Source organism: Plectropomus leopardus, chromosome 9 (assembly GCF_026936395.1).
Source record: "Plectropomus leopardus strain MGB_pleo_1.0 chromosome 9, ASM2693639v1, whole genome shotgun sequence".
NCBI lineage: Eukaryota > Metazoa > Chordata > Actinopteri > Perciformes > Serranidae > Plectropomus > Plectropomus leopardus.
This window is the reverse complement of record NC_142184.1, coordinates 2402501-2414568: the sequence shown is the minus strand read 5'-3', so window position 1 is coordinate 2414568 and position 12068 is coordinate 2402501. Positions and strand designations below refer to the sequence as shown.

Sequence of the window (12068 nt, the reverse complement as noted above, 5' to 3'; positions counted from 1 at the left end):
TTCAAACGTTATATGACAACACACTTTCATCACTCAGTGTCTTGTCTTATTTTGATCAAACCAGCCGCACTGGGAGTCGAGGATGAGGTTTCACAATACACAGTTAAAATTTAGAAAAGTTGAATATTTATTGGCGTTCACATACAGTAGGAAAGAGAGGCAATCACAGTAAGGCGAAACATTTATAAAATAACCACAGATCGCTCAGCTGTGGCCTTCCCTCCCTTATAAAAGCCATTCATCTTGGAGATAAAATAAGTTATATACATCTGTAGTAGCATTCAGACAATCTCCAGAAAACCTTGTGTTTTAATACTTCATCTGAAAAAGAAATAATCTGCTGTTCTGAGAGGTGATTTTCAAGCTTAATTTGAATATGCAAGAGAGATTACAGGGCAGTCAACCTTAATAAAAGCAAAACAGTAATTTCCTCTGCATGCCTGTTTCTGCTGACAGCTGTAAATCATGCAGTACAGTGCTAATTAACTTCTCTATCTGATTACAAATTACAAATCTAAATCACTCCATGTGTATGTGCACAGATTCACACTGCATACTAAGATTTAGTATTGAAATAAACACAAGTTTGGTGTAAAGTTCTCCTAAAAAAATGGGGTAACAGGTTGATGCAACCCAAACGCCAGATAACAACGTCAATTATTGGACGATTCTACAAATGTTCTGATAATATTCAACAACTTTTTTGTCTCTTTTTACATTCAATGCCAATGTTTCACAAAACCCTTGTTTAGGCAACCAAAACACTTGGTTTAAGTCTTCATTGTTAATATTTTTATGAAATTTTTTTAAAAAACTTTTCCTGGTCAGCATTACTTTTTAGGGCTGGGGAATCTAATACACTGATATTGTGATATGAGACTAGATAACATCTTTTATTATGTATATCGATTATGGATGTTGTAATATCAGTAGGTGTTGAGTTTCCTGGTCAAAATGCTGTATTACAGTAAAATAATGTCCTTTTCAGAACTCATTAGATTGTTCTTGTTCCTGCCTTCACTAGAGCTGCAATGATTAATCACTTTATCAATTAGTTGTGCCAGTGACAAAGGCAACTAGATTACTTTCAAGAGTAACCAAGACGGTTTGAGTGAGTTAGAGAGAAGCAGTTAAGCCTCATCAGTCGTCCATGACCAAAAAAAAGTTAAATTGGATATTTGTATTTCTCTGTCCAATATTACTTTTCTTACCATTATATAGGTTTCTATAGCGTATTTATACTCGACGACAGGGGAAGGACCTGTACTGGCGAAAGCATGAATAATCTGTTACCGTCCAGGCCTGATATTGGCCATGAAAAATGCAAACTACGTCACATAAGACAGTGAGTCTGGAGAAATATACCAATAACATCATATTTCACGGTATTAGTAACAAGCCCGCTACCATCAGCTGCTTGCTGTGCCCGTCACATCAGGCACATTCAGCACGAATATCGCATCAGCAGCAAGTCAGTTATCTGCATTCGCATATATGAGCATGCAATATTATTGAAAATCATTGCACATCCTTTAGAATATATCTATGCACATTCCTGCCTAGCCCTTTTTTTGTAAAAAAAAAATAGCATTTTTTAATACTTGTATTGTTTTCTATTCTAAATGTATGTTTCTTGTCTATGCATCAAAACACCAAAGCAAATTCCTTGTAAGTTTGAAACCTGAGCAAAATGACTTAATGTCTTTCAAAAACATGGGAAGAGAGCAAAGAGCAACTTCACAAGAAATGGCCAAAGATTTAGTAAATTTAGAGAAATTTGCAAAAAGTCACTTTGTTAGTGAAAGTTACAAAGAAAACGACCTCAAGAAAGTGCTAAAAAAATTAAAATCAGCTTTTCTGTAACATAAAATTAAAGGTATTATAAATAATACCTATATTTCTAATATAATTATAAATATCTTTTTATGGACATTTTCTTTTTTTTTTTTCTTTTTTTTTTGGTTTTAAAAATAATATCTCATAATCCTTCCTGAATAATTTTCTGACCATTTTTTGGTCACCTCTTACCCTTTGTGTTTTTCTTTACAGTTTGCAGGATGTTTCTTGCCAAGTTGATCGTTACATCTTTTCCTGTGTTTTTGAAAGAAGTCAAACACATTTTCTCAAGTTTCAGAGGTTTAAATGTTAGTTAGAGGCGTCTGAATGCAGCACAAGAAAACTGATGTCAATCCAGGTTTTAAGGGTTAAAAAAGACTGATTCTTCTTCTGCACCTCGCTACATTGAGGTCTCACTACTTCCTGTTTTGGCACTGCACGTTGGCATTGAATGTAAATGATTCGGCGTGGAATCATCCAGTACGCCGTTATTATCAGGACACTGGGCTGGGTTGACAGTGGGATAATAACTGAACCACAGCTGAGCAGCTCAAACGTTCAGAGAGCAACGCTGACGATACTTCATGCATCCGAACGAAGCAGCAGACATTCACGATCTTTCTGGCTGCTCAGAGGTCACACAGCATTGACTGATACTAATTCAAGTAACTCAATCATATATTAATCTATTTCCTAAACTGCTCGTAAGAGCCTGACGTAGCAGCCAAACGATGCATTTTCTGTATTAAATAAAACATTTACAAAGTTTCTGTTGCATCAGCATGAATGTAAATCAGTTTTTGTCACCAACAGTGATCATGATCCCACAGCACCTTTGAGAAAAGTTTCCCCAAATGTTCAGAAGCTTGTGGCGACTCGATGAGGTCTCAGTGTGGAGGTGTGTGTGCTCCAGTAGAGAAAAGGGACAGAGTGGATACAAAAAAACAGTTGTGTGCATGTGGTTGAGTTTTCAGGTGTAAAGGTAATACCCTCAGTTCAGGTAAACAGGATCATCAGTCCTCTTCAGTCCTCTTGGCTGAGGAGTGCAGCAGACAGGGAGGCTGGACTCAGGATCTGCTCTGTGTCTGCCTGTGGAGGGCCTCGGCCTGCGCTTTCAGGCTCCGAAACTCCCCCTGAATAAAATCTGTCAAGGTTTTCCTCATTTCCAACTGGAAGGAAGATTTAAAAATAAATGTGTTACTGTTTTCTAAATGCAAAAAAACACATTTATTTCTGAAAGCCTCATGATGGACTGCAGTATAACTGTAACCAGTGACGCCAACTGAGGATAAACTTATTTAAGATTTTTTTCTCTTTTTTGTGACTTTTACAACCACAGCTTCAAAAATATAGATGTTTTTCCAGTATTTACAATTATAATGGCTGTGTAATGCAGACATAGTACAACGTACAGGACAATTTTTTTTTTCTTTCCTCTACTTTAGTTTATTTTTCCTCATTGTCCACATATGCTCACTTACATACACACATGTACACTTACGCGTTTACATACTCGCATATATCTGTTTATCCCAAGCTTTGTCAATAAACTTAACTATATACACTAGAACTGAGGAACTGTATGTCGCTACAGGTCCAATCGAAAAGAGAGAAAGCTGAATCAGAAATGGGGTCATACAAAGTCTGCTGGTAGTGCGGTTGTTGTTGTTGTTGTTTTTTTTTCATTTTTTAAGCAGGAATTTTAAACATTTGTTGAATCCAGCTTACCAAATGTTCGAATTTGCCTATTCTATCTTAGTCAAATATTGGAATATATTTGAGTTTTTGAAGGTTGGTTCAACAAAACAAGCAACTTACACACATCACATTGGGTTTTTTCTGAGAAATCTTCATGTGTGAAACACAGTCTGTCCTCACCTGGCTCTTGTTTTCAGCTCGCAGGGATTCAACAATCTCTTTCACACTGAACGGTTTCCCCACCAGGATTGTGATTCTCTGGAAAAAAACCCACCAGTTACAAGCACACTCACTCTCAGGAAACAAAAAGCCACGATAAACAAGATATAAAATGTTTTTAGGATGAGACGTAAGTGTTCTAACCTTGCCGATGCGAGGAACGTAGGGCTTCGCGTTTGGCAGAACGTCGCTCAAACCTGAGAGAAAAGTCAAACACACAGAAATGATCAGTGTCACTTCAGCGATGGAATATTCTCGTACCAGCTATTATTTTAGGGGCTTCACACAGTCTTTTTAACTTTTTTATTTTTCAGAATTTTTTTAACCCTTGAAAAACTGACCACATTAGCTTGCTGTTTTTCAAAAACATCAGAGGGCAGCGAGCAACTTAAAAAGAACTGGCCCAAAAATTAAAAAGAAATTAATAAGACTTTACAAGAAAATTAAAGAGAAAATAGGAAAAAGAAAAAAGGAAAATGTGAAGTAAAAACAACATACAAAAAAAACAAGAAAATAACATCAAGTCCCAAAAAATAATATTTTCTTCATTTTTTTAATAACACAATTTAAAATATATAATTAAGAAAATTATAAATATCATTTTTGGGGAAATTTTCTCTCATTTTTTTTTGATTTTCTTGTCACCTTTTAATTTAAAAAAACTTTTTTTTTTGCATTTTGCATTTTGCAGGATATGTCTATACCAAGTTGCTCATAGCATTTTTCAGGTATTCTGAAAGAAATCAAACCAGTTTTCTCAGGTTTTAGGGGTTAAAATTCTTGTGGAAAATGCAGAACATAAAAGCTGATAACGGTTGAGGTGTTAAAGGGTTTTCTTTTTTATTTAATTCACCAATTTTGGCCATTTTGTGTAGGTCCCATCACATAAAAATCACAACAAAAATGCATTTAAATTGCAGATTACAATGCACCAAAATAGGAAAGATGCCAGGAGGATGAATCCTTTTGGAAGGCACTGCGCGTGACAGCAAACTGGATTCAGATTCTGTTGTTCTTGATCCACCCATGGATTTTTTTTTAATTATTTGAAAAATAAAGGCTGTCACTGCACTTTAAAAGATTTTAAAGCTTTTATCCACTACAGACCTATATTTTGTTTCATGTCATTTCTCATCCATCTGTCCCATTATTCTTTCTGTCTTTACTGTACTGTAACCTCTAAAATAAAAGGCAGAAAATATTATCTGAAGCAATTAAAAGAAGTCAAAATTAGTTACCAAAAGCAAACCTACGTTGCCATAGAATGCCTACTCATGTGGTGCAAATTTTCTATATATCTCATGGTGAAACTTGACTTTTCTGTTCTCTTTCTCCCTGCGTGCAGCTGACTCAATCCTTAAAAACAAAGCGATGAAAAGGCAAAACATGCGACAGAACGTGTGATCATCTGCAGCGGTGGTGTTACTCACCCACATGCCAGAGCGGCAGGATAATCGGATTAAGGGAACATTCAGCTATCAGCCGACCCACACCTAAAAACAAGCCAAAAATGATCTGAACCAGAATCATGTTATGTTTAAAGAGTCAAAATCAGTCTGCATTCATCTTTCCAAAGCTCTGCTGATCCTCACAAATCTGTAACACACATGAGCTGAACATGTTGTGCACCGTGCACTGCACTCACCCCATTTTAACCGTATAAACTCTTCAGTCATGTTGACTTTGCCTGTTAAATGAGAAAAAGAGGAAGTGCCTATTTATACAACATTTAAACTAAGAGGACAAGAAGAGTGAAATGTGAGGAGGAGGGTTTAAATACCTTCTGGAAAAATGTGCACCCATTCGCCTCCGTTCAGTTTCTCCACAATAAAATCCATGCCTTTCTGGTAAACTCCGTCGCCTGCAGAAAACAATACAAAATGTCAGCTTGAGCAACAGACAGGAAGGCAATGTCAGGATTAATAATGCCACAAGAGACTCACCTCTGCAGACGGGAACACACTTTCCACGGCTGAAGAATCGTGAGTGCAGCTCTTTTGTGAAACAGATGTCTGATGCTGCTGGAGTCCTGCACAGTCACAGGGGAAAAAATAAAACACAAATCAAAATTACAGCTGATGCGCAGTGGTGGGTCAGAGCCGGGCATTTTTAGCATCAAGCAGCAGGTAAACTGGAAGATAATGAACAACTCAGCACTATAATGTGCATCCTGCATCGCATGAGCCTTGAAGTCCCAACCTCAGACACCAACGGCAGTCCACTATCCCAGTGAGCTACATGCCAAGAGAGAAACTAGAGACGGCTTCACACTATGACTGAGCCGACCACCAGGGGGCAGGATATCAGCTGTCTGTGCATGGAAAGGCAGATTTAAACTGCTGCCACAAATTCATGTATCAAGACAAAATTCTGAGAATCTGCATACTTACTACATTCATACTAGACAGCATAGAGATGTTGATCATATGTTTTTACGAAGATTGATTTTCTCCATAAGTGAAAAACTGGTGTTTAAAGATACCGTTTTCCCATAGACTACATGAGGTTTTTAGTTTACATGAGGGCAGAATTCAAAACATTGTTTTTAAGATAAAAGTCTGAAGATGGCCTGTGGCAAGTTTGGTGTCAGCTGAGCAAAAAATGTGGATGTAGTTTTACAGTTTTTGATGAAAACAGAGTGATGGACTTCATAATTTGTGCCACAGTGAAGCGTACAAACGTTTCTTCACACTTGGGCCTACATTTTGGTGTAAGTTGCAAAGCTGTAGCTGGTAGAAATGATTTGTTATGAATTTTCAAATTTTTTTAAAGATTATTTTTTGGCTTTTTGCCTTTATTAGTGACAGGATGACATGCAGCAAAGGGCCGTGGGTTGGAGGACAGCAGCTAATGTGCACAGGACGTCCGCTCTACTAGGTGAGCTACATGGTGCTATAAATTTTCCAACTTTTGAAATTTAGACACTGTTGCACCACCATCAGGACTATTGGCTTGTGTTTGCAGCTGATGAAGTTTGGCATGGCACAGGACCTATGTGCAAAGTTGTTTTTTTTTAATTAATGGGAAGTTGGATTTAATAAAAACAACACTGAGGAAAAAAATTGCTATAAATCCGTGAATGAGGTGCTGAAATATTAAAAACTCACCACCGCATCTTGTTATAGTCCCACAGCTGTCTGAGCTTCAGTACTCCTGTCAGAAACATGTGTGATTAGTTCACTGTTTTCTAATATTACTGTGTAAATTTGAATTGTGCATCTGTTTCTTACCCCAGATATGTGGGTCGTCCATGCAGGACTGGTGATTGGACAGAGTGATGAGGGGTGTGTCAGACGGTCTCTGATCGATCAGGTCCAACAAAACCTCTTGGTTGTGGACCGTCAAGCAGTTCATGTACTCTGAGGATCGACAGGGAGAAAACGTGTGTGTTAGTTGAATCTGTGCTCATTTTAACTCCTTTATATCCTGTTGGGAAGTTGGATCTACAGCAGTGCATCATGATTTATAAGATCATCATATGTTTGTAGCCTGGTTTTCCTGTGAGAATATCGCATCTGTTAAAAGTCAGAGAAAAAGCCTGTTTTCAGCTTTGTGACGATGCATTTTTTTCAACTAATCCAAGAAGGTTTTTAAAAAGTTTATTTAGCAACATATGAAGAAACACTGCATCCTTCAGTTCATCTCAAAAATGTAATATTTTCTTCTAAATTAACTGTATATTTTTTGGTTGGTTTGTTAGTTTGTTGTTTATGCACTACTCTTCTATTGGTTTGTATGTTTCTTGGAAAAAAAGGTACATGTTCGAAATAAAGATTAAAAAAAAGTGTGTATATATATACACATATCTGGAGATACATGGTTTCCATCAGACAGGTAGGGCATAAAAAAATGGAATCAGAAAAGTAACTAAAGTTGTCAAACAAATGTGGTAAAAAGTTTTATATATACACATATATATATATATATATATATATATATATATATATATATATATATATAATATATAAATATTTACCTCTGAGATGGAGTGGAGTAAAAGGTATAAAGTAGTTTAAACAGAAACATCCTCAAATAGACATACAAGTACCTCAAATATGTACTTTAACACAACACATTCTCGTATGGCATGGGGATATTTCTTTTTAACTAAAATCACCCCCAATCGTGAAATCAAATCTTCATTAATTTTGAGAACTTTAACACTTTCAATGCCATTTTTTTTCATGATGCCACTATGTTTTTAGATGACAAATAAACACAAAAATGATTCAATATACTACATTCAAAGTATTTTTTTTAATTATTATTATTATCACAGCCTGTGATATGTCAATGATTAAAAGCAACATTGATAGTGACAGTGCACCTAGTGGATACAGCATGTATTTTCTCTGTATGCCAAATATGGTAAAATAAAACCAAATAAATACATAAACCTTTTCAGGTGGAAAATAGTCAAAGTGACAAATTCCAAAAGCCCAGAATGACACCCAGAAATTATACAAAGCATGTTTCAATGGAGCATTTTTTTACCTTAACAGTCTGAATGTAACAATTTAGTTTCCACAGTGTATTTTAGACTTTTGTAGGAGCTGAGCTGGAAATTCACAAATTAAACAAAACTACACAATCCTGCCAAAACGTATGTCATATGCATGAACACAGCCAAAACTATAAAAAATGATGAAAAGCGCGTAAAATGCACCAAACAGTCCTAAAGAGTTAAGTCAAGTACTTAAGTGAATGTGCTCAGTTACCACTGGTTTCTGTGGTGAGTTATATTCCAACTTACTGGTCCAGAAGTAGGAATAGGAGCCCACCATCCCCATGATCAGTGAGCTGGAGACCCTCCATGCCAGAGCAGGGCATTGTGGGAACGGCCATCTGACCTCCAGGGGCATCACGGTGCTCCACAGACACTACATCCACACACACACGAACCTGGAACAACCCAAATACAACCATGAACAAACGAATGAGAAACAGTCAGAGGGAAACGTTTTATTCTGATTTTATGCAGTTTTATGTTATATTGTCTGTCTTGTGTCTTATTTGTAGCACTTTTTCCCGTGCGATTGTGTGTATTATTTGTCTTGTGTGTGTGCGTTTTTTGTCCTTTGTCTGCTTTTTGTAGTAATATTGTCACGTCATTGTGCTGTGTATTTGTTGTGACCTGCCGAGGAACTGCAGATGCAAATTAGCTCTCAATTCTAATCTGATGTGGTGCATCAAATGGTAACATGTATGTTTAAACTGTACATGGTCCAATGTAAATAAAATTAAAATAAATTAAATTAAATTGAACTGAACTGAATTAAATTAAATCACCCTGATGACGATGTGGAGGATCTGGTGAATTAATGGAAGTAATGACGTCCAGTTTTTGGGAGCTTCACACTAACTCAGGACTAAAAGTTTGGATATCTCTTCTGCTGCAATGAAGACCTTTTCTCTGGCAAGTCCCCCAAATATTTCTGAACTGCAATTAAATTCCAAGAGAATGAAACCCTAACCTGATACATCTGTGATTTTGGTCATTGTTGAATGATCTAATCTTTTTTAATATTATATATATGTGTGTGTGTGTGTGTGTGTGTGTGTGTGTGTGTGTGTCACAGAAAGGTGACAAGCAAATGAACTGAAAATTAATTTAAAGAAAGAGAGAGAGAGAGAAAATCTACAATCATAATTAGACAATAACAATTTCAGTTGCATTTCGCATACACTTTTATCACTTTTTCAAGCTATTTCCTCATTTGCCTGTATGTTGTTGTTGTTTCCTTCTTTCTAACATTTTTCTTTTTTCTTTGTACACTAATTTTGCGTAATTTCTTGTAAAGTTGCTCATTGCTTTCCTCCCATGTTTTAAAGAAATAAAGCCAGTTTGCTCTGTTTTTAAGGGGTTAATAACTTCATGTACTGCTGGGTAGCTTGTGAATCCAAACCCACGGGAAAAACACATAAAAGCACAAACACTGTGACGGAGAAACGGTGAACAGCTGACATTAATCTGTACTCAGGGTGACTTGCACTTGAGAATATTCCGAGTTATGAACAACAGCTAGCTGACTTTAGCTTCGAGCTAACCGCTAGCTAAAGCTTACCGACACATTCAGCTCTTCTATAAACATATACATCTATAACTATCTATATCTATCTATAACTGTGAAAAAATAAATTCATAACGTGGTAAATCAAAGGTTAAGTCACAGTTTAAGCCTCACAGCAGCTGCACAGACACACTCACTCAACTGTTCACATTCATATCTGCATTTTCGTTCTCGCATTTTTTTAATGCATTAAAAGCTAAAAACGGCCTCAAATACAAATACAACACAGCGTGTAGTTCTATGACACATTATCAAACATTTTTAAATACTTTAATAACTTGTGAAAATGCAGAAATCATCACAAGATCAAACACTTAGCTCACCTTTCTCCTGCTGGCAGGCTGATGGTCACCGACCCCGGAATTGAAAGGCACGCACAGAACTCTGGGTATTGTAGTTGTTTGGAGAAAAGCCTGTTAAAACGCTCTAATTGTCAAAACTCGCCGCTTTTTTTCATTTATTTTCTCAGGTTATGGCTTCATAAGTGATGTGTGCGCAGTCAAATCATATTTAATGTAGTCGACGATTCGCCTCTGTGTTGACAAGCGCGGAATTATGGGTAATGTATGCTGAGAAGTAGGCCAAAGTTGAAACACTAGAAATCTTTGACCTGTTTATGTTTTCAGACTTCTTTTTATTAGGGTTTTTTAAAAAAAAATAAATAAATTATGGTTTACAGGTGATTTAAAATGAAATTATTTATTAGAAATTAATAATTAAAATGTGGATTTTGCACAGGATATACCAAATAAAATATGTTAGAAAGACCGAATATTGAATATTAGTGTTATTTCTGTGAATGAGAAAAATAATCAAATTGCTCTTTGTTCTTTAACTGTATTCAACAAACACACAAGAAAAATCTGAATGCATGTTGGTGAGACTATTGCACAGCTAAATCACTATAATTTATCATTTATAACAGCCTCCTCAGACACTTTAGTTTCCTCAGACACACTGAAAATTACCAACGAATGATCACACAGTAAAAATCACACAGACAGCAGCTGCCCTGTTTGCTCGGTGTGTAATCCAGCCTCGGGGTAAACAGTGGACGCTCACACTGTTTGTACGGCAAATTCAAAACACTTTATTCAATCACTTTGATCACAAAGCTTATAAAACTCCCCCAAACAAACACCGTCACTCAGCCGAAATGGCCGAGCTCAAACATCACATATCATATCATATTTAAAAACACTCAGAACTGGATGGTACCAAATTTATTCTCTGACATTTTTCAAACATCACAAAATAGTTTGTAAACACTTTAAAAGTGAGTAAAGGCTCAGATCTCCCTGCCAAAAAATAAATATTCATGATACGATATTTCTCAGAATCATACATTCATCAGTGTGCGATTACGGTGTACAAGTACTCACAAAAAGTGAGTGTTAAATCACGACTACAAACGAAACAATCCAAAAATATATATTTGTAAAATTACATGTAAAATGTGGCGCCAAGTGGCTCACCTGGTAGCCCAGCTGGCAGGGAACGTTCCCACAACATTGGCAAACGTTACCTATAAGTTGCAATAATTTTTTAAAGAAAATATTTTAATCTAACGTTCAAAGAATGTTTTAAGGATGTTTATTGTTTCAAATAATGTTCCTGTAGGTTCAAATGCTGACTAAGATGTAACGTTTTAACTGCAACATCCTGAGGATGTTTTGGTGATGTTGAGATTACAGAACATTTTTAGATGAAAATGTAGTGTACTGTGATATATGAACAAAAAAAAAAAAAAGACATTTTGTTTATGTTTATAGAAAATGTTGCCCAAACCTAAGAAGAACGTTCTGGGAATATACAGAAAACTAAGAACCAAAAAACTGCTCGCTGGGAGAGCGGGCGCCCCGTGTTATCTCCTCTCTCTCCTCCTTTCATGCTTAAGCTGTCCTATCATAATAAAGGCAAAAACCAAAAGAAAAAGTTTAAAAAAAAATACATGTTAAAACACATTTAATATTAGAATAATTCATTATAATTAAACGCCATAAATGTGACTCTTTTTGGTGCAGAGGCTGATTCAGACTGGCAGCCTGTTACAGAACAAACTGATTCATTTCACCAGCTGGGTGCGAGTGCATTCAGTCCCTTTAATGCCACTTCAAACCCCAAAAAACAGGCCTGAAAGAGGAAAAAATGAGGTATTTCATTAAGTATTTTAGAGGTTATCAGGAAGTACAGGAGTAGAAATATGAGAGAAAAGTAAAGATTTACCGCATTGGCAGGGAAGGC

General features: G+C 36.2%; 2 protein-coding genes across 2 annotated transcripts in view; both read right to left on the bottom strand.

Moving 5' to 3' along the window:
* Positions 1-103: 103 nt before the first annotated feature.
* On the bottom strand, positions 104-10280 carry tafazzin (tafazzin, phospholipid-lysophospholipid transacylase). The gene is made up of 11 exons (XM_088081663.1): positions 10148-10280; positions 8507-8655; positions 6984-7112; positions 6861-6906; positions 5697-5782; positions 5534-5614; positions 5399-5440; positions 5184-5246; positions 3898-3950; positions 3715-3792; positions 104-3005 (listed from the first exon to the last, which is right to left on the bottom strand). The coding sequence occupies exons 2-11, from the start codon at positions 8613-8615 to the stop codon at positions 2904-2906; spliced, it is 789 nt and encodes a 262-aa protein (XP_087937789.1). The 5' UTR covers positions 8616-8655; positions 10148-10280; the 3' UTR covers positions 104-2903.
* Positions 10281-10890: 610 nt separating this feature from the next.
* Positions 10891-12068, bottom strand: part of LOC121964730 (mitochondrial carnitine/acylcarnitine carrier protein) — a 9454-nt gene continuing 8276 nt past the window's right edge. Inside the window, exons 8-9 of the mRNA XM_088081658.1 lie at positions 12051-12068; positions 10891-11957 (exon numbers count right to left, since the gene is read on the bottom strand). The exon at positions 12051-12068 is cut by the window's right edge and continues 104 nt beyond it. Coding sequence (XP_087937784.1) covers positions 11895-11957; positions 12051-12068 — 81 coding nt within the window. The 3' untranslated portion in view covers positions 10891-11894. The remainder of the gene's footprint in view (positions 11958-12050) is intronic.